Source organism: Lepisma saccharinum, chromosome 2 (assembly GCF_977018435.1).
Source record: "Lepisma saccharinum chromosome 2, izLepSacc3.1, whole genome shotgun sequence".
NCBI lineage: Eukaryota > Metazoa > Arthropoda > Insecta > Zygentoma > Lepismatidae > Lepisma > Lepisma saccharinum.
The window spans coordinates 177,834,117-177,861,259 of record NC_139230.1 but is presented as its reverse complement, the minus strand read 5'-3'; the positions used below and the strand labels follow the sequence as shown (position 1 = coordinate 177,861,259).

The 27,143-nt window shown below is 39.0% G+C and overlaps 1 protein-coding gene across 2 annotated transcripts in view; it reads right to left on the bottom strand.

The window, feature by feature from the left end:
- RYBP (ring and YY1 binding protein) overlaps positions 1 to 27,143 on the bottom strand; it is a 50,360-nt gene that overhangs the window by 5,888 nt on the left and 17,329 nt on the right. For both annotated transcript variants that reach the window (XM_083117734.1, XM_083117735.1), the window contains exon 3: positions 26,345 to 26,497. In XM_083117734.1, the coding sequence (XP_082973860.1) occupies positions 26,345 to 26,497 (153 nt within the window). The remainder of the gene's footprint in view (positions 1 to 26,344; positions 26,498 to 27,143) is intronic.

The following is a 27,143-nucleotide window of genomic DNA, read 5'->3' as shown; positions in this document are numbered from 1 at the left end:
TTATGCCTCTATCCCTCCTGACATTTTGGGACGAACAGTGTAGAGCTTCAGACACCGTGTTTTGAAATGCATTGAAGAGAATGGTCTTCATTTTGAACATTTGCTCCTTTAAACATTTATTTGTGTACCTCAAATGATAACTAATTTGTAGTAACATACGTAATTTTGTTGTTCATATGAAATTGTTCAAGGTATACAAATAAACAACAGGAAATTTGAAAGAGTTGAGAAGTTCAAATATCTAGGCATAATCTTAACAGATACAAATAATATCTTAACAGATACAAATAATATAAGTGCAGAGATAAACAACAGAATAGCTGAAGGCATTAAATGCTCTTAAAGAAGTTTGACAACAGATGAATTGAAGCTCACAGGGTGGCTACAAACAAGCAGAATTGAAATTCCCTGACTTTTCCAGGTTTTCCAGGACAAAATTTACATTTTCCCCTGACAATTACAAACGAAACTAAATCGATGTTTTTGCAAATGGAAATAATAAACTCATACAGATCCACGTATGGTTGTGTTAAGTACCAATATTATCTTCTATGAAATTGACTTAATTTCTCTCTTCTCTATGATATTAATTCAAACTGCAAAATAGTGAATTTGGAAAGTTATTACAATTCACAAGCTAGGGAAGGATTACGGAATTCTGTCATACGCAGTAAGTTTAAAATAAAATACTTGATTATTTTTAAAGTTACGACTGAATGAGATAAGAGTGATTGACTAAGAAATACAGGGTGTCTATAAAGTCACTTAACATTTCAATGAACTAATGACAAATCTTTTCTTTTTTCCAAGTGATCTGATAAAATGTACTCTATAGAAGAGAGAATAGCCGTTGTTTGGAATGATGTATGAACAGGTGCGGACGGACTTCACTCGGAAATTCAGAAAACCAGGCCCCACCAGGCTGGCTATTAAAAACCTGGTCAACAAATTCAAGTGAATAGGTAGTGTTGAGGATGAAGAACGTCCTGGTAGGCCAGCCATAACACCACAAATTGTGGAAAATGTACAGGACGCGATCACACGTAGCCCCACCGCATCGACCACGCGACTCACTATCCATAATCCCAGCATCTACCAACTATGGCTCATAGCACGGTGGATTGGGGCACACCAAGCTTCTTACTATGCACCAACAGGATGGGATGCCATCATCGTTTGTGATCACCGAAATGACGTTTTCACCGGTAGATGGATTGGTCCTGTCTCGCAACGGGGAGTTGCCCCCCCCCCCCTCGATCTGACCCCATTAGACTTTTACATTTGAGGGTTTATCAAGTCTAAGGTGTATGGGGCGAGGATTTACAGCATAGCCCAGTTGAAACAATGCATTACGGCCCCAGTTGCTCAGATTACACCAGCTATGTTTGGAGAAGGTGTTTTGGGCTGTGGTGGATTGTTGGCATATGTGCCTAGACTTGAGGGGTGGTCACATTGAGTTATACTGATTTTGTGTCCTACTGTGATATATGTTTCAGTACATATTGTATTTTTCACCATAAATCCTGTTCATGCAGAAATGTTAAGTGACTTTATAGACACCCTGTACAATTTGTAATTTATCAGTCTCCTTATACAGTCTCGATATTATATGTTGATATTTCCACTGAGGTTTGGAACCTTCTGCTTGCAAGACCTTTGAGTGCGGACTCATTTTTCAATGCATAAAGCTCTCTTCTCTGTAAAGCAAACAACTTAACTCTTGCATATACGTGAAACAATTGAATCGAACAAAATAAAGTGTCTTAGTTCCTTACATTATCAATGGGATTTCTGCTTCAGTACAGTATATCCAAGTGAAGTACTGTGAAACTGACAACATGCAGTTATACCATTAATGCTGACGACAAGGGTATGTAGGTATTAGAAATTTAACGCAAGGAATTTATATAATTGCATTGTATAGGTACCTGATTTAGCTAACCACACATTAAAACAGAAACACTCTAATAATAAAAGCTTCTGAAAGTTCATATAACAGAGGCATCCTGAAAAAAAGCTCCAATGGTGCCTATATGCAGCACTAGTGGTCGGAGAGCGACACACACACACACATGCAGGCAGGAAGAAGTGGCATGTAGTTGTAATCCGGTACAGTTGCAATGCAGCCATTTTAGGACAGTTCTAGGTTAAAGATTGCACCAGCAATCGTGTGAGGTGTGCAGACCGGACGTCTTGAGTGATAGTATGGTCAGACAATGGTGCAGACAATTCACGGAAGGCCAATCGAATGTGCACAACCCCATACAGCTGAGTACCCACGGGCCCTTTGCATCACTTCAGGTGAGAGATCTTGGACCACTCCCTGTACAGCCCTGGCCTTTACCGACTTTCATCTCTTTGTTTAACTGAAGAGGTTTCTGGCAGGGCAAGGATTTGACAGCTAGTTCCAGTCTTTGCTGTCAGACACATATACCATGGGCATACAAGATTTAGTGCCATGCTACGACAAATGCCAGAACAACGGTGGTGATTATGCCGAAAATTAGGTTAGGACTCACTGTTACTAATGCAATAAATTACAACTGATATTCTTGTTTTATTTTTGCCTAATCGGTAGGGACTTTGATATTTTGTTATTTTTTTTCAAATTGGTGTATTTTCTTATTTTTTATTCTTTACTATACGGTGTTATTTTTCTCAAAATTCACATTTTCATTTTAGTGCATTTTCTGGCAAATATCTGAAATTATACCTTCATGGTGTTCTTAAACTACTGTTTCAAATTGTACGTCACATGGCTTATGCCTCTTAGTGAGAGTTTGATATCTTGAAAGTTATTTTGGGAGAGTTATTTTCCATACCCCCCTTTTTTAATTTTAAGGTCAGGATTTTAGATAATGGAATTTTCCCCATATATATTGAAGGGTGCATAATGACCATAAGTGGCGACGCACCCAAAAAATTAAAATCAATCAATCTCACGTGACAGATACCGATATATTATGGCACCAAAAATTGGCATTATCTTACTTGTTAGTGTTACGTTTCCCAAAATTCGCGTTTTTGTTTTGGAACTTTTATCTGCCAAATATAGCGAAACTTAATACTCCATTGTGCTTTTAAACTATTATTTTAAATTGTAGATCACATGCTCTATGTATTTTCGTGACAGTTTGATATGTTGGAACAGATTTTTGAGGAAGTAAAAGTAAAGTGCTCCCCTGCACTTTTCCATGAAGGTGTATAGGGGTGTGGAGTTAGGGCCCCACACTTTCTTGATCACGGTCGAAGGTGGGGGTAATGTGATCAGCACCAGGCTCCTGACTACCTTTATCCCTCAAAGTTTCTTCAAGGTACCAGCTTCATTGATGCAGGGTGGGTGCCGGAGCAGTATGAATAGGTGGAAAACATCCCGGTTCTCACCCGCAAGGGATCGACCCCGGGTCTCTCGCATAGTAGTCAGATGCCGTAATGACTGAGCTCCATTATTACTCAGTCGACGTGCGAAAAATACGAAGTATTGGCTCCCATGTGATGGTAGATATGCACTCGATCTCCTGTTACAACCCTGCCACTTTGCTCTGTGGTGCAAATGGTTTTGATAGAATTTGAAAAAATCATGGAAAATACATGATTTAATGTGGCTGTCGGAATTATTCCATGTACGTATAACCCTATAGTTTACTCTTGAGTAAAATGTTGGAAAACTTGCATGTTCTATGTACACAAACATGTCCTAGAAAAGACAAGAATGTTGGATTTCATGAATTTTTTCGTTGTTTTAGGACATTTCTTTAAAGAAATCGCTAAAACCGTCAACAATTCGCATTATTTCGATATTTCAAACGGGCAAAAAATGTGTCCAGACATCACTGCCCATTCCTAAACATAACTTCGCAGCAATTACCATTTTGCACGGTTTTGGCGTTTGCGAAAAATCAATGTCTCTACTAATCGGAAATTACTTTCTGGCCACCCCTCGTATAAATCAGTAGATGGAAAGTGAAAATGTAGCAGGGCTGACAGAGAAAAGTCAATTCTTGAAGAAAGTGATTTGCTTTTATGATTGAATGATTCGAGTAAATTAAAATATTTACGTATTTATTATTAGTATTTTATTTCATAATATTGGACATTAACCTTACTCAATGAGAGATTAATGACCATCTCTCACGAGTTTAAACAGAAAGGACAGAGAGTGGCATTAATTTCATTGCAATAATAGTGTTGCAGTAAATTTGAGGTTGGGAGCATGCACTTGCCAATTTTTATAACGTTCACCAATGCAGTTTTATGATCCACTTTTCGTGATAGTATTCAATATATATCCCGTTTGGTTGGATTCTTCTTGATATCTAAGAATAGCGCAATGTCATTGTAAACGTATGTTAACTTGTGCGAAACCAGTAATACGTCAGGATCATGAAAGAAAACCTTCGTAAGAACTGCTACATTAAATAAGGTGAAGTGAGCCAGAAGAGTAATAAAATTCCAACAGCATATTTGCAGTTTAAAGCTCTTCTTGTTTATGCATGCGATTTTTGTTGGATGTTGCAGTCCATGCAATTTCTGTCGCATATTGTAGTGAGATACTTTGTCGGGTGGCGATATTCGACAAAAATCGTATGTATCAATGGACCCTATTTGTTTCCATGTTCCTTCAGTTTGCCCAACAAAATGCTTTACTACGACGTCGGACAACTATCGGACGGCGCCACCCACTCTTATCCCCTCCAACTGTTGACAAGTCCCCTTACTACTCCCATGTGGACAAGAAAAAATGATAATTCAATGAAATTTTCATGTAATATTTAGAGGCTTAACCTTTACTCCCCCGGTTTTTGTGTTTTTTTCCATTGGAATTCGGAGGTCATGCCTCCCAAACCCCCTTCCTCGGTTCGGCGTTCTGAATTGTAGACGGTTGCATGCTCTGATGTATAAGCTGAAAAACAAAACTTATCCGAAGTAGATTGCTCCCATAGTGCCCGAGTTATAACAATTTTCCTCCAAAATTGCAAATTACTTATTTTTCGTAAAAAAAAAAATCACATTTTGGCTTATTCAACTTGTATGGCACCAAAGAACATTAAACATGTTTCATTCTCTTGAGAAATGTCCAATCTATGAATAGAATATTAAAGTTCGCACCTTCTCCCCAAAATAGTGGGAGAAGAGGGGGCAAACTCCACATTTTTGTTTTTTTCCATTGCAATTCGGAGGTCGCGCCCCCCAAACCCCCTTCCTCGGTTCGGCGTTCTGAATTGTACACGGTTGCATGCTCTGATGTATAAGCTGAAAAACAAAACTTATCCGAAGTAGATTGCTCCCATAGTGCCCGAGTTATAACAATTTTCCTCCAAAATTGCAAATTACTTATTTTTCGTAAAAAAAAAATCACATTTTGGCTTATTCAACTTGTATGGCACCAAAGAACATTAAACATGTTTCATTCTCTTCAGAAATGTCCATTCTTTGAAAGGTATAATAAAGTTCACGCCTTCTCTCCAAAATAGTGGGAGAAGAGGGGGCAAACTCCAGATTTTTGTCTTTTTCCATTGAAATTCGGAGGTCGCGCCCCCCAAACCCCCTTCCTCGGTTCGGCATTCTAAGTTGCACACGATTGCATGTGCTGATGTTTTAGCTGCAAAACAAAAGTTATCCGAAGTAGATTGCTCCCATAGTGCCAGAGTAATAATGATTTTCCTCCAAAGAGTGTTCGAATTTAAAATTCCCGCCGAGAGAAATTTCTCTCTCTCTCCACCTGCCATCACTGGTTTCTGGCACCATGGTTGTGTTGTGCATAAAAGGGGCCTAAAATTTGAGGCCGAAACTTTCGAACGACATTTCCTGTTCCTGTGCAGAGTTCCATAACGATATCTTTAAATAAATAAATAAAAAAAGTCAATGAAGACGAAATTCCCTGACATTTCCCTGACTTTTTTTGACACCTCAAATTCCCTGACTTTTCCCGGTTTTCCAGGTTTTCCAGGTCTGTCGCCACCCTGAGCTCAGGACATTCACCTTCAAATAACCACTGGTTGCAAACCAGCTTGAAGGAGTAGAGATGTTAAGGAAACAGTATTCAGGTGATTTATTTATTTCAGTATAAAGAAAGAATGAATTTTTGGCTTTCTTAATTTTTCAGAATGCTTCCCCAATAAAATATGTCACACCACATGCAAATGAAAAATACAAAAGTTTAACATAATGTTCATGCTGTGGTAAGCTGGATATTTTGGGTATAAGCTGAAGTAATTTTTGGCACTAGTATAATTCTCGGAATGTTAGTGACAATGGTTCTCCATTAACATGCAATGTTAATTGGACATCATCCATTGTCTAGCACTTTATACCGTGCATCTCTTTCCTTGCGAGGCCGAGAGATCGGGAAAAGTGTGGCAGGCGGCACTAGCGAAGATGCCGACATTTTCGACCAGTACTGTCCCGCTTATTTTTATGGACATATCTTTAGCATGCAGATATTTATACACTGCTCAAAATAATTAGGGGATCAGGCAAAAGTAAGTAGGGGATCAGATCAGATATGTTGTCAGCGCTTGTATGAGCTACAATCAGCTGCTAAAGCCCCGTAAACGAAAGTTCCAGTGCCTTAAACATGACGTAACCTTTGCACTGGTGATATCAAAGGGTAGAGGGGAGGAGTGTGTGCATGCTGGAGTTGTATGCTAGTCGTCTCTGGTTAGCGATACAGTTCAGTTGGGGAAGGCAAAGGTTCAGGTGAGAAAGTCAATGCCACACCAATGTGATTTACCAGAAGTTACAGCTTGGAGAGCCATAGGAAGGATTGAAGCTGTTGGAGTGTCGCAAAGTGTGATTTCCAGACTATGGAATCGTTTTGAAACAACAGGAAGTGTTCGCAGAAGACAAGGCCAAGGTCGTCCACGAGCAACAAAATCGAGGGAGGACCGTTATCTCTTAATCACAGCCCATAGGAACAGGGGGCAGAATGCAATGCTACTGCAACATGCCTGGCAAACAGCAACGGGATGCAGAGTGTCATCTCAAACTGTCCGTAATCTTCTTCATGAAGGTGGCCTTTATGCACGTAGGCCCATGGTGTGTGTTCCATTAACGTTACAACACTGTATAGCCCATAGAAACTGGGCAGAGAACATCGTGGTTGGGGACATGCCGAATGGAGGTCCGTTCTGTTCTCTGACGAGTCGCGATTCAGTGTGGAACCTGACAGTCGACGTGTTCTCATCTGGAGGGAACGCGGAACACGAAACAACCCAGCTTTTGTGCACAAACACTCCTGATATGGTGGAGGTGGACTGATGGTGTGGGCAGGAATCAGTATTGGTGGACATTCGGACCTGCACATCATCTGCGATGGCACCTTGACAGCTCGAAGGTATAGACACGAGATCCACCGACCTTTTGTCGTGCCTTATGCTGGTGCCATTGGTGATTCTTTCCGTTTCATGATGATAATGCTCATCCACATCGAGCTGGGTTGGTGGATGACATGCTGGACCAGCAGGGTATTGAGCATCTGCCCTGGCCAGCTTGCTCTCCAGACTTAAATCCAATCGAGCACATCTGGGATGCACTAGGCTGACAAGTTGCAGCTCGATCAGCACCTCCCACAACTCGAGCAGAGCTGGAAATTGCCCTTCTGGCAGAGTGGCGACGTATCCCCCAACAGCTCATTGATTCCATGCCATGCAGGTGTGCAATAGTATTGGCCGTTAGGGGAGACCATACACCGTACTAGAGGAGAGTTGCTGTAATGTTTGTGTCTGTTTTTGAGCTGTCCTACTGATGCTCTAATTGTCATATCGCATCACATGTCATTAACATCAGGTATCATGACAGCATATCTTGCTGTAACTAATCTCACAATGTAATAAAGGATCTGGTATTAGTATGCCTACATGAATTTTGATATCTGGTCTGATCTACTTATTTTTGCCTGATCCCCTAATTATTTTGAGCAGTGTATTAATATTGCAAAACAAGCGCTAACCTGTGTTATAAGAGTTGCCTACACACGTATCGACATGAGTCTGATTTCATGTAAGTGTCATACATAAAAAATATTTGTTCTAACGTGAACTTTGCGGCTGGTATTTGAATCACGTCACTTACACAAAGAAGTAGCACGGCAAGTAACCACAAACCACACTCTTTCACACAGTACAAAATTAACACACTTTTGGTTCAAGGTCTGTTCCTCACTAAACTCAAAGCTCTGTCCAGGACACCTGTAGTCATGAAGGAAAGAACAACTCAAGCTCGGAGCTTTCAGATTGCAAACAATGCTGACGAAAACCATTGACTTTTAATGGTTTAGTTTGCAATGTAATCTTGATACAGTGTTGCACATTTGAAACCTCCAAACGATTCTGAGCAAAGCAAAATGCTTTTGAGGGTAAACTTAAGCGGGATGTTTCTGGTCGAAAATGTTGGCTTCTCCGCTAGCGCCGGCCACCACACTTCTCCTGATCTCTTGACCTCACAAGGAAATGGATGCAAGGTACTTATTTTAATACTACATTTTGAGAGAGCACCCTTTCTCTTGTCTCCAGATGAACAAATTTATTTTTGCCAGTGGTGGGGATTGGGCCTGTGATGGACCTGGATTTTGCTACAATTTACGCACCAGATTTGTTGTAGGTCTTTAGGCCAATCCACCCCCTCAGCAAAAATAAATTTGTTCATCTGGAGACGAAAGAAGAGATGCTCTAATTTAGTGTTAGAATAAGCATACATAGTTAAAGCACTAGACAATAGATAATGTCCAATGGATATTTCCACTATTGACATGAAATAAATTTTAAATTCATTCATTTTACAGATAATGACACAGAAATGAGATGTGCGAAACATCTCACTGACATATGCTTTGGTTCTTGAGAAATATGCCTTCAGTCTTATTTAATGAACAGGCAACAATATGTAAAATTAGTACATGTGCATATCTAAATGGCTTGGTATCAAACAACGAGTAGCACAAGTATTCTAGTACCTATCCTCTTTAATTTTAATGAAGTAATAAAGCACTGCACACCGGACAGTAGAAAAATTCAAAATTTTCCGGCTCCGTCTCTTTCTTCTCACACCGATGATGCTACGAAGTCAGCGAAATCTACTGTCCGGTGAGTGTTTCCTTTTACCTTCTTTGATTTATATATACCGCATGAGGCACCTAAAAGTACCACCTGAAATAGCGAAGAAACCAGAAACAGTAGCGATGTGAGGTTTGCGGGAAACAATAATATCAAATGGGGCTCGTAAATCGGAGGTATGGGGTGGGTCGAAAAAAATCGACAAATGGGGCATCTGGAGCAAAGTCATATTTTTTTTAATGGAACGATATACAATAACATGCATAATATAAAAGAACACACACAGAGAAACACAACGCCGTTGGTCTCATGCATCTACTGCACATAGGAACGAAGATATGGCCATGTGAAAATATGTAAACAAACTAACAAGTGGCCCACTTGACCGTCAGTACCATGGCATGTAAGACTTCTCAGGTGCCTGACAGAACTGCCTTTATGCAGAGCAAGTTTTGATAGCAGGTCCAAGAGATCGTGTTAGTTCATACCAAGCAGTCGTAGTGGTAAGAGCGAAGATTATGGTGTTCACAAACATAGAAAAAGCGGACATGATCCTGATTTATGGGGAATGCCGAAAGAATGCCTCAGAAGCCTACCGTGTGTACGCAGAGAGATATCCGGACAGACGACAGCCATCTCGACGTCTGTTTGGTAAGTTATTTATTAAATGAAGAGACACCGGAAGTGTAACACCACGAGCACGTGTGCGGAACAAGCCAACTACAGGTGAGGCAGGTGCAACAAATGTTCTCGCCGCTGTTGCTGTGAATCCGCACGTTAGCTCCCGTAAAATTGCCAGGGATGCTGGGATGAGTCAGCGAAGTGTATTGCGCATTCTGCACACACACAAGTTTCACCCATATCATATCTCCCTGCATCAGGAACTTCACGGGAATGATTTTGTGGACCGTGTTCGGTTTTGCACATGGATGTTACGACACGACACACCCGATTTGTCACGTATCCTCTTCACTGACGAGGCAACTTTTACCAATCATGGAAATGTCAACCTAAGGAACATGCACTATTGGTCGGTGACAAATCCACATTGGCTTCGCCAAGTGGAACGCCAGCGCCCATGGAGTGTGAACGTGTGGTGTGGTATAGTGGGTGAACATCTCATTGGCCCTTTTTTTATACAAGGGACACAGAAATGCTGACCGATACATACAGTTTTTACAACATGAACTGCCTGTACTATTGGAGGACATACCACTTCAGACAAGGAGGGAAATGTGGTACCAACATGACGGGTGCCCAGCTCACAGTGCAAGATGCGCTACAGCATGTGTGGAAAATACATTTCCAAATCGTTGGATTGGACGTGGAGGGTCTGTCAAATGGCCGGCTCGTTCCCCAGATTTGTCCCCCGTTAGACTTTTTCCTGTGGGGAAAGCTGAAGGACATTGTCTACCGGGATGTGCCAACAACTCCAGAGGACATGCAACACCGCATTACTGCGGCCTGTAGGGACATTCCCTACGAGATGCTGCATTCTGTGCAACGATCTTTGCGAGGGCGCCTCGTTGCCTGTATCGCAGCTGACGGCCACCACTTTGAACACACACTTTGACAGGTTTTCTCTTCTTACGCAGTGGTTCTTCGACATACTGTCATGGTCATTTTCATTATGCTGTAACACTGTCAAATACATGGTGCTGACGATGTCTACTGTATTTTTTCTTCCTTTAACACGTTCTGTCTTCATCTTGTCCAATGGCTTCCGACATCTCATACTTGTACATGCCGTGGTACTGACGGTCAAGTGGGCCACTTGTTAGTTTGTTTACATATTTTCACATGGCCATATCTTCGTTCCTATGTGCAGTAGATGCATGAGACCAACGGCGTTGTGTTTCTCTGCGTGTGCTCTTTTATATTATGCATGTTATTGTATATCGTTCCATTTAAAAAAATATGACTTTGCTCCAGATGCCCCATTTGTCGATATTTTTTGACCCACCCCATACCTCCGATTTACGAGCCTCATTTGATATTATTGTTTCCCGCAAACCTCACATCGCTACTGTTTCTGGTTTCTTCGTTATTTCAGGTGGTACTTTTAGGTGCCTCACACAGTGTGTGTGTGTGTGTGTGTGTATATATATATATATATATATATATATATATATATATATATATATATATGTATGTATGTATACAAACACCATTAAGAAATTGTGCAATGGTCCTAGAAGCACTGCAACAGAACATCAATGCAATACATAAATGGTCTGAATTTAATTCACTCTAGTTGAACTCATCTAAAACTTATATTTTAACTCTAGGCTCAACGAGTAATCTAAAAAGTTAGAACAATTAAAATTCCCCCTCCCTGCGCTTAATAATTCAAGAATACAGAAAGTAGAAACAGCATGCAACCTTTGCATGATATTGAACGAGAATCTACACTGGGGTTATCATGTCACACAAACAGTTAAAAACTCAGTAGCCAAACTAAAATCATTATTTCCACTTAAACCTATGCTAAGCAAAAAATTGAAAAACTCACCCAGTCAACACACTCATAATGTCAAATATTGATTATGTGTTCCCCGTATTTATAAACATCAACAATAGCCTAAATTACAAACTACAAAAACTTCAAAACAGTTACATAAGATTTATACTGAATGTCAAAAGAAGATAACGTATTTCCCCGTACTTAAAGGAACTTAATTGGTTAAATGTTAAAAAGTAGGAGAACATTTTTGGCATTGTCTTTATTATACAGGATTATGAACAACAAGGAATCGAAATATTTATATGACCAAATTGCCCTGTCAGGCCTGTAGCCAGGAATTCTTTGTGTGTGTGTGTGTGAGGGGGGGGGGGGCAAAATCAATCCTAAAGGGGGCAAATTTTTAATATATTATGTCGCATTGGCAGATATAGCAGGGTACACAGAGGCACTTGCTCCCTCCCCCAAAAGAGATAAGTAACAGAAAAGGGATGATATCTTGAAACTGAAAAAAAAAAAAAAAAAAAAAAAAAAAAAAAAAAAAAAAAATTCAAGCAACATCAAATAGCAATATTTTGATAATGGACTTTCCAGATTGCCAAAAAATATAAAGTTTAACATAAATAGGCTAATAGGGACTGTATCTACTTGATATTTACAGGTCGATAATGTTAATAGACAATGTATATGTACCAACAGCTTTGGGCCTATCTGCAGAACTGATTAAGGAAGTCCTTTATAAATCATGCTTCATAATGATTCCCTCTAGTTTCCAGTATGCAGGATTTTTACGCACAAAGGAATCTAACGAGAATCCAACAACACCATTGTGTTGTGTTATGCAAGAAAAATCGAATTAATGGTTACATATTATCTACACTTTGATGAATTGTGTAAAAATTTGTAATACATTTGTTTGTTCTTGCTAAAACGTTAAAACATGGGTCCCTTAGTCCATCACAAACTCTATTTCCTTTCAAGGGAAGACACTTGCATCACTACAGACAATGTTTGTCTACTGGTTACGTTAACCATTTTGCAAAATATTGTGTGAATTGTATTATATTATAGTTGAAATACATGTTTCGACACCTAACAAACAAATAGGAATCCCTTGATTGATCAATGACTTCTTGGATTACAGTGTCATCATTAATATTTTATATTAAGTTTCATAGAAAGAAATTGTTTTAATAGGGTGCAAATAAATTTACGAGGCGCCATGGCATTCTCTTTAACATTTTTTTTCCCCCATATAGATCGTTTGGGTCCGAGAGCCGACTCCCGCCGCCCCATAGCTATGGCTCTGAACTTTGACAATAAGAATAGCAGACATTGCGAGCAAAGTGAGTATGAAAATTTTAGGAAATGTATTTTTATTTGTATAAAATTTGAAATCTAGGAGGAGGGGGGGGGCAATTGCCAATCTGTGCCCCTTGTAAGTGCCCTTGTCTGGGTCTGGAAGAAAAATGAAAGGAACACGTAAAAACTAATTCCATCATGAGTATCCAATTGTCCTGCTATTCTTAGATTCTAATAGCCTTGTTTCTTTACTTCAATGTTTGAGAATGGACATCCATCCAAGGTTGGCGGGGGGGGGGGGGGAGCAATGCCCCCTGTGGTTGCGGCACTGTTTATGAGTGTCTCTTCATCAATTTCACGTCATCACTCATTGTTGCGATTAGCTAGAAGTGGCAGAAAAGCAACGCTAAGTAACAAAAATCAAATATCCACTCCCTCTCTCTACCACATGAATCACTATTACCAAAAGGTAGACTTGGGAAACAAAAATTTAAGCAGTTCCAAGTTCATAGCAACACATTAAAGGAAAACACCCGAACACATTAGGCACCTTTAATACAAGACTACTCAAAATGTCACAACTGTTCTAGATACAAAGATTGCGAAATCATTTCCCAAAGTCTGAATCTGGAAGGGAATCCCCCCCCCCCCAATCCTGATATGACATTATATGGAATCCCATACACCCTAATAAATCACAAAATCAACAAGTGTCTTTGTTATGTTGCTAGAGTAACACATGATATAATTGTAAAGATTAATGAGAATTCCAGGTAGGAATGTGTTCTGTATTTTTCACAGGGCAGCAAAGCAGGCTCTCAGGGAGAGCAGTTGCCCCCTGCCCCCTTTAGCTACGGGCCTGTGCTCTGTACAGGAAGAAAGGAAAACAAATTAACCTTTGTCAGAAAACTAAATTCATGATTCCCATACACAAAACAGTACTTTACGGAAACTCTTTCATAGTGTCTGCGATAAAATAATGGAATGAACTCCCCTCGCTTCCCCACCACCACTGACCTCATGGAACTCCACCTTGCAACATACAAATTAAACTTAAAGAAACATCTTTGGTCCAAACAATAGTTCAACTTCATCTTTCCTGTAAGGTACAGGAAAGAGGTATTGGCTTTAATTTTAATTTTAACTCTGTAATAATATTAAAGTAATTGTGGTTTTAGATTTTACTCTGTGTAATCAGTACATTAACAGTTTATATTTGTAATTATATCTATTATTATTCTACATTTTAACTTTTCTACTGTAAATTTTGATTTTCAGAAAAATCAAAAAGTGTTATATAAAATGCCAGTTGTAATATGTACATATTTGACAAGGGCCTGTTGTAAGAGCAGCCAGTGAGGCTGATACATGTCCGCTCAATAAACGCGATTCTATTCAAACATTGCTGAAATTTAGATCCTACATCACTGAAGTAAAAACGTCCTCTGATTGGCCTGATGGCATCATTTAGAAAGTCCTGCAGGCAGGCCTACTGATCACCCCATAAACTTAGCGTGAGCTGTGAAAGGGACATCAAAAAGTAATTATTACTGTCTAAAACACAAGTATCTTATAACTTGCACTGCAAAAGTATGTGGTCCATTTCTTGCAGATGAATTGTCTTGACAGTATAGTAGCATTTACTACAATTCAGACACTCAGTAGATGTTTTTTTTTTATTAGACTGACAAGTTAATACTGGTAACAGTCAATGGCTGAACACGTGAACATTCTTCTTGCCTTCTGACTGGCAAGAAATTATTGTTACAAGAATGCCCTTTACTGGAATTAGAATTACTTTCTTCATAATATTTTGTTCACAAATTTTAAAATAACAATATATTTAGAACACCTGGGTTTACACATCAATTTCTTCAATATAAGTTGTGATATGGTAAAAAAAAAAAAAGTACAGAGTTTTTAAATTTCCTGCAGTAAATGACAGTTTTCTTCAGTTAAAAGTCTATATATTTTGTGTATTTATGACATGAACATGAGACAAGAATGAGACAGGCAATTACCATTCTAAACAAGACCAAGACCTAGACTGCCATGTCTCATCTCAACAACATCCTCAGTGGGGAGGTTGTGAACTGACCAATTAACACATTCGGGTAATGAAATGAGGCAGTTATTTTGATGTACAAAATTGAAAATACAGGGTGGCGCACGAAATGTCTTACCATTTGTTTTGTTTATTACACATTTATTTATTATTGAAACATTACAAAATTAATGCATAGTGAATTATCAGAGTATGGAAAGTTTGTTTAGTGCAGAATGTGTTCAATGTGTCCACCATTATGGTTCACAACCTCTTGCAAGCGAACCTTTACATTTGTCACAACCCTCCGGCACAAGTCCTCCGAAATTTCACGGCACAACTGCACAATGAAGGCCTTGAGTTGCACTACATCTGCAGCCTTCCTTGCGAAAACTTTATCTTTCAAGAAACCCCACAAAAAAAGTCACAAGGATTGATATCTGGGCTATGCGGGGGCCACAATCTCCCACCTTCGTGACGTTCAGGAAACCGATTAGACATTACACGCACATTAAACATCTCATACAGGAAATCAAGAACAATGTTTGCAGTATGAGGGTGGGCTCCATCTTGCATGAACCACTGAATGTGTAAATGGAGACCTGTTGCCAAGAGCTGCGGAATAAATGAGTTCTCCAACATTTCCTTGTATCGTTCTTTGTTTACTGTGTCGTCAAAGAAAAACGGTCCAATGATTCCATGGTTTGAAATTGCTGCCCACACACTCACTTTTTCTCCATAATTCTCATGTTCATGCAGTTTGTGAGGCTGTTCACTTGCCCAGAATCGAACATTTTGCTTATTTACCACACAATTTAAATGAAAGTACGCCTCATCTGTAAACCAAGTGTTGTGCAGAACATGATCTTCTTCCACTAACCACGAAGCAAACTGATGCCTTCGTTCCTTGTCCACTGCCGTTAGTCTCTGGACAACTGTCATTGTGTAAGGGAACAAGTGAAGATCAGAGTGGAGAATCCTTTGGATTGACCTACGAGATATTCGTAACTCAGCAGCCGCCCTTCTTGTTGATTTGCTTGGACTTCGTGCCAAAGCCACGTGAACTGCTTCAATGTTCTCAGGTGTTCGGACACTTGACGGGCACTGTCGATTATTCTCCAACACAGAGCCAGTGGTTTCTAATTGTTGGCACAATCTGTGAATGGTCTGTTTACAGGGAGCCCATCTTGTACCAAAGTGTGCACGAAAATGCCTTTTGTGTCGCTACCAAACTCTTTGTTTCTGCAAAAAACATTACAACTTTCACCTTCTGTTCGACACTCAACCGGCCGTTATCCGCCATCTTGCAAACTGCTGTTTCGCAACAAAATAGAGTCCGATACCGACTTCTCCTGACATCTACCTGATTTTCCATGAACCAACTCACCCGCATACGTGTTTTGAACATTCAATATATGATATTAAAAATTTTATGAGGTGATTGAATGGTATGACATTTCATGCACCACCCTGTATATTGTAAGATTTCAGTATGTGATATAATGTTATTCACATTATTACCATGTAATAATTATTCATAAACTAAGTATTGAAATTTTCTGTGTAACTGATGTAATCTACAGTGTATTTTTCTTATCTGAACAAAAAAATTTGATCTGAATTTATAACGACTGTGCACACAGAAAGGAAACACAAACTGAAATTGCCTTATGGAAAAGAAAGTAAATAGGCTTTACATATAATATGAAGAATACGAAAACTGAATACCATACTTTTATGTCATTCTAATTTTGCACTACAGCTTATAGTAAATTTAAATAAATAAAAGTTTAAAATTTATTTTTGAAAATTTGGTCTAACCAATTTTAGAAGGAATATTTTTCACATTACTTGATGAGAACACATGTGTGGGAGAACTCTTTCATTTATCTTGCATGTGGGCAGCACGGATATTTAATAGAAGAATGATCATTACCAGGGCTCAAAAACTCCCAGTCGCCAGGGCGACTAAAAATTTCAGCCTGGCGACTGTGATCTTATGCTGTAATATGTACGAAATTTTGATGATTCTAAGTTCAAATTGTAGTACAGCGTAAGTTAGCAAATTATATATTTTTTAAATCAACGTTGTGAACATTCCAGAGTGTTAGTAATAATTTCTTACTCTTTATCCCCCAACACCCCATTTCCTCGAATGATTTAGTGATGTTTTGAATACCGTGATGCTCAGCTTCTTATACAGTGTGTTTCAAAAGTTGCACAACCCAAACTTTGAAAATGTATATCATGAAAACCGTAAGAGATATTTACACCGGGTTTTCTGCATTATATAGTCTCATCCATTGAGATATTTTTCAATGCTTAAAATTATCAGTTTTCTCCATACAGAAAATTTAGATAAATTAATAACTGGCGGAAGGCAGCGTTAAATGTTTTTCAGAAATGCACTTTTGAATGAGAAAAATACTTAAGAAATTATCGAAGGGCCATAATTAGATGTCTGATGACTGATGCCATGTCAATCTGTCATTTGTAACCAATATTGGTCATGTTCAACATTTGATAGATTTTTTATTGGCGATTTTATGGGTTGAGTGAAAAAGTGCCATATTTGGGACATATATTATGGCAATGCTAGCAGGTCGAAATATTTGACTGATTTGATTTGATTGATTTATTTTACTTTGCGTTTTGTGCCTCTTGGCTATTTTGCGAAGATGGGGATGAGTGAAGAAATTGATGAATGGACATTCACAAACAACCATGCCCGAGTGGGATTCAAACCCGGGACCGTTGGCATCGCAGTGCGATGTGCTAACCACTCAGCCACAGGGTCCGGCAGGTCGAAATATTGTCAACAGACGCACGTCACATGTGCTTAAGTATTGGCTATACATTTACGTGAAAAATCATAAACCAAGATTTTGTGCCGAAATTGGACTCTTGAGAGAATCCTAGTCTGCCTCTGTTTACACTGAATTCTCTTCGCTCACTTTCGACGCTACTATGGCTGTTCTTTTAATTGATTCAGCATGACGTATTCTTTGGAGCAGCGCGTGTGCATTGCTGAAGAGTATTTTACTACTCATTCTTACACTCATGTGCAAGAGGTTTTCCAAGAAAAATCCCCTGCTTCTGCTGTACCTCACAAAGCAACTGTTTTACGACTAGTCAAACACCAACAAATGATCCCACAAATTGTTAAGAGTTGGTATTATTATTGAAGATTAGACACACACAGAAGATGTACTACGTAGAAATTTTCAGCGAAAAATGCAGGCTCGACCAGAACTCGAAACTGTGTCTCTGGCATACCGTACGATATCTCTAACCACTGAGCTGGCCTGGCCTCGCCTGATTTCTCGTTGTCGATGTTTTAGCTGTGTGGAATAGTCTCTGCCAGTGCTACCGCAATGGGATCTGTTGCCTTTGAAACACAGTAGATTTTGACGTTGTCTGGTTCCTCCCAGCATAGAGATGTTAATGCATTTTTCGCTGAAAATTTCTACGTAGTACATTTCCTGTGTGTGCCTGATCTTCAATTACTAACATCTCTACACTGGGAGGAACCAGGCAACGTTGAAGTCTACTGTATTTCAAAGGCAACAGATCCCGTTGCGGTAGCACTGGCAGAGACGATTCCACGCAGGTAAAACAGCGACAACGAAAAATCAGGTGAGGCCAGGCCTGCTCAGTGGTTAGAGCAACGCCACGGTATATCCGAGACGCGTGTTCAAGTCCTGGTCGAACTTGCATTTTCCGCTGAAAATTTCTACTTTGGTATATATTGTTGAAAATCAATTCTCAGATGTTTTCAGCAAATTAACAATATTTTTTAAAAAATAATGTAATTGCTTTTATTTGGATACATGCTAACATAAATTTATTAACCCAGTGATAGCGTTAGTTTAGTGCAGAAAACCTGGTGTAAATACCTCTTACGGTTTTCATGACATACATTTTCAAAGTTTGGGTTGTGCGAGTTTTGAAACACACTGTAGTATGCACAATTGCTAGCAGGTAGTTTCCTGGCACCTGATTTTCAGAGTTGGCGCCTAGCTTTGAAGAAAATTTTTCGAGCACTGATCATTACAAAGCATTGCTTTCCCTTCAACTACTGCTCCTTCTTCCATTATTTAAATTTGTACAGATTGTAAAACAGCTGCACATGTTCGCTCTCCATAGGCAACACAGTAAACTAAATGCTTGAAGAGCAGATGACAAACAAGCTCTAAATAATGACATATTAAATGGCAGATCGTGTTTTGAATGAAACACTAGCATTTCAACTTTGGAAGTTTCATTTTTGCCTTAAATTGAATGCAGAGAAATGAGACAACTTACAGGGGTCATTTTTCAAGGATGTAATTTTTAAAATTGTTGCAAGTAAAATTAACATTGCATGGAAATATTTGGCATTCATTAGTTGGGGGAGGAGGTAGGATGCAAAAATGTTATGTCATTGGTTTGTAGTCACGGACACTGCCGGCTTGTAATGAATACATTGACTTTCAATGGAATCGTTACAAGCCGGCAGTATCCGTGACTGTACTTGAGGTGTAAGATTGGCAACGAAGGCAAGAGTTGGCATGGGATGTATGCTATATCAGATGTGACAAAATGACTGATTACAAGAGTAAATAAATGTCATTTGCAGTACCCATGATAGGGTGTGAATCTAAGAATTACATTGATGGTTGTTATTGGACAATCAAATACCCTAATATCAAATTGGAGTTGCACCCTGTACTTCACATAGATATGTTGCTTGTTGCTGCACATTCAGATAGATACATATTCACTTGAATCTGAGGGAAGTAATCAGTGGCGTCTCGTGGCCTCAAATTTGGACGGGGCTTATTTTTTAAAGAATTTAAAATACAATGACAATTCACATGAATTACAAAAAATAGGTATTTTTTTCTTCTAGACTACAAAACTGGACTTACTTTTTTGAAAGAATTTAAAATGTAATGACAAATTACATGAATTACAAAAAACGGTTATTTTTCTTCTTCTGAACTATGAAATTGGACTTATTTTTTTTAAAGAATTTAAAATATAATGACAATTCACATGATTACAAAAGAAACCGGTATTGTTGTGAAACATACTTTTTTATGAACGTTGACTCCTGTTCTTCTGCTCAGCAAATTTTGTTATTACTTTTTCGTTGAAGCCCTCTATGTTTGAAAAGTATTCTTTCTCTATTGTAAGCAAGTGCCAAGGCATTTGGTCTGTCTTGTCCCATTGCATTTCTTAAGCAGGTTTTAATACGCTTCAATGTGCTGAAACATCGTTCAGATTCAGCTGTTGCCACTGGAGTTATTAAAACTATGTTTGTCACTTTTACTGTTTCTGAAAAGGTACCCTCTAAATAATTTTAAATAAAAAATGAATGCAATCTACTGATAGAGTTTATGTTTTTCAACTCTTCACTACAATAAAGAACACGAAGTTTCCTCTTCAGTTTTCCCTCTTCTATGAAGGGATAATAAATCTGGGAAGATGCCTCTGTTTAAAGATTGTTCTCTTTTATTATGTCCTCGTAGAGCAAGTTCATGTCGACCACAGAATTTTAAGCAATCGATAATTCTATTTAATATATGCCTATTTTCCCGGACAAATTCATTGTGTCTTGTAATTGACAGCCTACGTCCTTCATCAATTTGTGTTCGAACATCAACCCTGCCAAACTCACTCAACCATTGCGAATAAAAGCCACCACAACACTACAGTACAACACGCGAGATCGAACGCGACGCGACGTAACTAGCCTCGAATCAGCACTCAAATCCATGCACTCTCCCCTCCTATCTCTCTGCTAGCATGTGACCTACACTGTAGCGTAGGTGGGTGTAGGCCACGCCTTCCTTTGCGACTAGCCCCGGAAACCGATAATTGACATCAATGCCGCTACGAGCGCTGTCGTATCCATTGCAGCAGACGATGAATTTACGTGGGTAAAAATCGTCTTTTAAAAGACTGTGTGATAGTTATGCATTATGGTGATTGATAATTACGTCAATACGTCCGTTTTTCTTTAGGAGCTAAGCCCCGGAAGCCCCAAGGGACGAGACGCCACTGGAAGTAATGATGCTGAAGAACAGAGGTACTGAACTTCAAGCTGGAACATCCAGTGAGCCATTTATTTTTTTGAATGTGAGAGCAAGACAAATTCGGTGCACCATGCAAAGAAAGATTAGCCCTTGTAAGTCTCTGGAATCCCTAGAGAATTCTCTGGTTGTAAAGGATCTGTAGAAGATCTTGCTGCCACTGTTTCCATGCTAGCCTGGCCTTAAGACTATTTTCATTGAAGCCACAGGCAAAAATGGACATGGGTGAGAAATTACCCAGAAAATTACTATTTTACACTGTATGGTTACTGAAATTAGAAATATGATAATTGCACTATTATCAATGATCGATGATCATTTCCATGTGTATTTTTGACAATGTCCTGTACTTTGTTGTCCAGGGGCAGAGGGGGCATTTTTCTTCAGAAATTTTGGAATTTTCCGGTTCCTCCCCTCCCCTGCATCCATATATACACTCAATGTGCATGAATTGTATGTAGTCCGAATCTATGGTTCATTCCGCGTATAACGGTACTTGATTCATCCCTCTAGGGCAATTAGCCTCCAATATACAGGTGTTTCAAGGTAACTCTGCAATCCGAGGCTTGAGTCAGTGGGGCACAGACATGTCGTTTGGGGGGGCTACAAGTCGTGTTCTATTGCTCCTATGATAATAGTGCAATTATTTTATTGATCCAGACATGCCTGCGATCATTTCCATGTGTATTTTGACAATATCCTGTACTTTGTTGTCCAGTGGCAGAGGGAGGGGAAGGGGCATTTTTCTTCAGAAATTTTGGAATTTTTCAGTTTCTCCCTCCCCCTGCATCCATATATACACTCAATGTGCATACATTTTATATAGTCCAATTCTATGGTTCATTCCGTGTATAACAATATATCATTCATCTGTCTAGGGCAATTAGCCTCCAATCTACAGTCATCTAAATGAAACTGTGCATTTTGCTTAAAATTCGCCCGATACTAGTGAGCTTACCTGGCAAAATGGGCTTGGTAATCAAAAGGTTAATGGAAGAAATCTTGTGCTGCTAACTGCTAGTTTGAGGGTCCTGAATGTGCCTCATATAAATGTTACATTAATCACAGAAAAAGTACATATTTTGAAGTTTTTTAAGAAAAAGTAAAGATGGAATGAGCAAAACCAAGTACTGTATAAAAGTCTAAAGGCCATTTCCCATGATTTTTCACTTTGTAATGTAATGTTCTGTGACACCAAGAAAAGCAAGTGCCCTTCTGGGGGAATTAGTACATGCACTTCCTGTCACATGGGATGTGTATCAGCGGTATTTGTTGGGCAGGAAACAATAGATCCAAATAGCAATAGGTGACTCATTGAATAGGTATGATGTCATTCACTCTAGATCAGCATAGCAACAGCTATACGACCTACAACTAAGAAAGCCATTTCTTGAACCTGAATTGTACTGTGCATTATACGAATGAGTAGGGAGACAAATTTATGGTAAATAAAAACTGAGGAGAGCAGTAAATAAAATGTTAGATCAGCGGTATATACCAGTGGTGGGAAAAAAAAATTGGCACACACTTTTTCATTATGAGAGGAAACAACATACAAAAGAGCTATGAATTGATAAACTACTTCATTTTTATATACTATACACATACACAAGTACTTAGCTGTCCAACCAAAAACAAAACATAACACAAAATCACTTCATTTCTAAATTGCATATCTCAAGTGATTTATTAATTGTATGTATTTAAAGGATATTCTTGCTGTCCAACAAATAAAATAATCACTACTGCACATACACAAAAACATGTTGAAAATCACATGATAAACAAAATTCATTCATGACTGAACACAAATGACACCATTGTTTCCCTTGATGTACGGGAACAGACTAATCTTCTGGCTGCTACAGCTAGCAAGTTCAATGAAACTGGAATTTGAGTCGACATTCAGAGAAGAAAGGAATGCAGCTTGACAGGGAACGAAGTTTGTTTTCGAACTGAGATTATGTGCATGGGAAATCCAAATTTGCAGTGTCTTCCTGATGTGATCGAAGATAAAACGTTCTTCAGCTGCAAGTGGTAGGAAACTTTAGGCAAACGTTTCGTTACAAATCGACAGTTTGCGCGCACAACCTTGATTGCCGGTTTTTGCGTGTTTTCTACTTAATTTGATGATATTTCACGGTTATTTCACGAAAAAGCATTCATTTCATGGAAAAGCACACATTTCGCATTACTTCGGGAATAAAACTCATGCATATTTCATCATTGGGGGTGTAGTTACGTGCATAATGTTCAAAATTGCATCTTTTCTTCACATTTCGCGCATCGCGAAAATTCAATGTCCCTACGAATGAGATATAATTCTTCGTCACCTTTCCCCATCAAAAAACAGGGTGGGTGTGCATTATACACATGTAAATACGGTAATTTGGAATATTTGCACACTAAGGAAGAGTCACATGTTTGTCCATCATCTTGAAATGTGTTTAGAGCATGTTAGTCCTAAACTGTGTATCCCGCACAATGGGCGTCATGCTTTGGGCTCGGCTACGAGATGTACGTAGGTTCAAGTCTACTGGGGGAAGTGTAACAAGTTTTCTCCTGAGATATCTGCCTGTGTATGGAACTGGTTGTCACCCACCATCATGAGGAAACTGGGGAGATATGAATGAGCAGTGTAACCTGATCATGGAAACCTACACAATGACTGGGGGATCATCAAGTCGCCCTATAACTGGATGATCTTCCACCTTAGCAGGTGGGAGTGAGGCCGTCAGTCGGTACGTAGGCCCTGACCCTCACGGTGGACTGTTGCACCACAGGTTATTTATTATTTTATATAGTCCTAAACTGTGCACTACATTAAAACAATAATAATAAGCAAATAATACAGTCTAAGTCAGAGATCGTCAAACTCTCAGAGTCAATAAGCTACTTCATACATCTGGAAATGTGTGGCACATTATCATTGGTGGACTGAATTGTACTGATAATTCCTTGGTTCATAAAACTATCAAGATGCAATGATACCCTGGGACTGGTTATTTTTATTGGCACATGAGTCGTCATCATCATCAAAGTCAAGGTTAAGTTGTGCTTGAGACTGAGAATGATTCTAGAGCATTGGGGGATCATTGTTGTTTTTGCTTCTTGAAATTTTGAATAGGCTGTCTGTTGCCTATTCAATCTTGTGTCTGCACAAGACACAAGATTCCAAAAGTCTTCCCTCAATATCGCTCCCTGGACCTACATTGTGTGACCAACCATTCCCAAGTCACTGAAAACATCTCTGTGAGCTACCATAGCTTGCAATCCATGGTTTGGCTGTAGTTTGGCTACAATTGCTGAAAATATTGTTTCTTGATCTCTGAAAATTTGGTCTAGATGAAGATTTTCAAATATCAGCAGAAATTGGAGAACACACACACACAAAAACCCTATTTTTCATGTGCCGTCTTGAAACACTTAAGACTGATTTATTCAAATGCAATAACAATAATCTGATATATCTAGTGGCTTTTTGCATAAAATCTAAATCAATCAATCAATCTAAATTTTCTACAATTATTGTGGTCACACTATTAGTGGATTCCCCCATTTTGTCAACCCACCACTCTCCTAAACTATTATGGGTCAAATGATGCCCTAAACCTGCCAATGTATTTTATTTTTTTAACTTGTAAAAAGTAAAAAAAGTAAAGTGCTCCCCTGTGCTTTGCACCATGCCATGAAGACATATAGGGGGTGTGCAGTTAGGGCCTCACACTTTCTTGATCACGGCCGAAGGTGGGGGTGATGTGATCAGCACCACACCCCTGGCTGCCTTACCCCACAGAGTTTCCTCCAGGTACCCAGACTAACATGGGTGTATCTTGAAGTGAAAAGTGCATAATAATAATAAACTAATGATGGTCACAATCATATGAGCTTCATGCATTGACCTTTTTCCGAATCATTTGATAATACTCAAAAGTGGGTTTATGTTGTGTGGGCTGTGCAATAGTGATCTACTTAGAATGATGTAAGCAAGTAAAAATCCACTGTTGTTGATGCCAATTACTTATTAGGTGAGACAAATCTGTCCAGTTTTATCTAAAATAAAATAAGAGAGAGTTTGTTTTCGAAACTCCTTTCCCAAGTGGAATTTGAAATTCTTCCTGCATTTTTGACTAGCCTCTACAACAGAGTTTACACAAAAACTGAACAAAGATAAATACAAGTCAAAAATATTTTGCAATCAGTAAGCGTAAGATTATATTTATTTGTAGTCAAGTTTTGATAATTTTAAAATGAAGATTCAAGCGTTAACAAACTGTTAGGACATTTTCAAGGACAATAAAACAGCACATATAAATTAATACAAAGACCAAAAAGTAAAAGAGTGTGGTCAATCTAAATATTATTCCATCCCAGGCATGTATGGGGAACCTGAGAAGGCACCTAAAAGTCAACCTCAGCCTTCAGATCGAGGCTCTGGCAACTAGACCCATGGCCAGTAAGTATATATAGTATATCTCTGTAAGGTCAAGTTGTCCTGTGTTTGTTTTCATGTGTGCTGAGTGCCCATTTACAGCCTCAGCTTTTAACTGGGGTACGGAGATTTTATCCTCAGAGACAGTATCGTTTTATTTCTTGTTAAGGAATCGTTGACTGTATGAGTTTTAAAAATTGGGTGAGGAAGGTTTTTAACAAACATATTTCATTTTCTTGTTTGGGGCCTGTCCTCAATTCTGTTTTAGTTAAGCAACTTATCCCCACATTGTGTGATGGGCAAAAATAGACTATGTGCTGATGTGATCATAACGTAAAATCAATCAATCATATTATTTTATCCAATCACCCTCCCCAGCTTGAATGTTTAAGTATCGATGAACAATTTTTACAAATATATGTACGTAACAGCTTCTGCATAGTGGAGTCACAATCTTTGTGTGAGTGATCTGGTGGTAAGCACAAATTTTTGGTGTTGACATGAGGAGTTGCTGATTCCCGCGCACTGTGCGGCAACGTCAACCAAACTGCGTTGCCTAGTTCGAGCATCAGACCAACATCTCTCCGGGGGACCTTTTGTGTCATCCCTGAAATTTTTAGTAAATATTATTATCAGTTTGTATCACATGGATTACAAAGATCAACTCTACAATGAGATCTTTCATTCCCTGAAACCTCCAACACACGGGGTTGTGCTCTGATGTTGTAACAGCACAAACTTCTGCCACCTACCTAATTTTATGGTCGTGCATTTAGTAGGAAGCTCCTTGGTATATCTTGGCCCCTCAAGGGGATGTTGTATCATGGAAAATTATATTTTGCACTTGTTATTTAAAATATCAAATATGAAAAAGATACATACGTCACAGAAAGAGACTTATTAAATATGCATTTTCTTTTTTTCTTCGATGTATTATAGACAACACAGGGAAATGTATTAAATTAAAATACTCACGGATGCCTGCTCTTCTTCACTGGCTTGTTTTCAGAAAAGGAATTCTTCTTGTCACTCTTATCTTTGCTTCCTTCCTTCTTTGTTTTTGGAGGAGTTGGTGTGTACTGCTGTGCAACTTGCTGGGCCACAAGTTGTGGATTAATCCTAGGTTTTCTGAATGAAAATGCAGAAGTACATTAGATGTTATGCTTTCCTTATTTTTCATTCTTACAGCTTGCTGTCTAATCTACAATGTACTTACATTTAACTCTGAAAAACAGCATACTTGATTAATACATTAGATTGATATACACTGAGTGCTCACTGAATTGTGACCACCCCTCCAAACAACAAGGAATGGCCCAGCAGCTGTTCTGATCACATGACCACCCTGACTGGAAGTATCATGGTAAATGTATAGACACAATGCTACATGTTAGTCGAACAGCACACGTTAAACTGGGAGGTGGTCAGGATTTAACATAATTCCAAAAGGGCATGATTGTGGGTGCCCGAGCATCAGGTGTATCAATAACCCAGATAGTGACACTGGTTGGATGCGTCCATTCCAGTGTAGTGAAGTTGTACAGAGAGTGGCAAGGAAACGAGTCAATGTCCACCAAGAGGCAGAATTGCTAGGCCATACAGAAGGTGACACCATGGGGAGAGCGTCAAGTCAAATGGCTCGTGACAGCTGAACACACCATCCGAGTCCGGGAATTATGAGAATAATACAACAGTGGATGCACAACACCCATATCCCATGCAACTGTGCAGCGCACCCTGGCACACATGAAGTTACACAACAGATGACCCATTC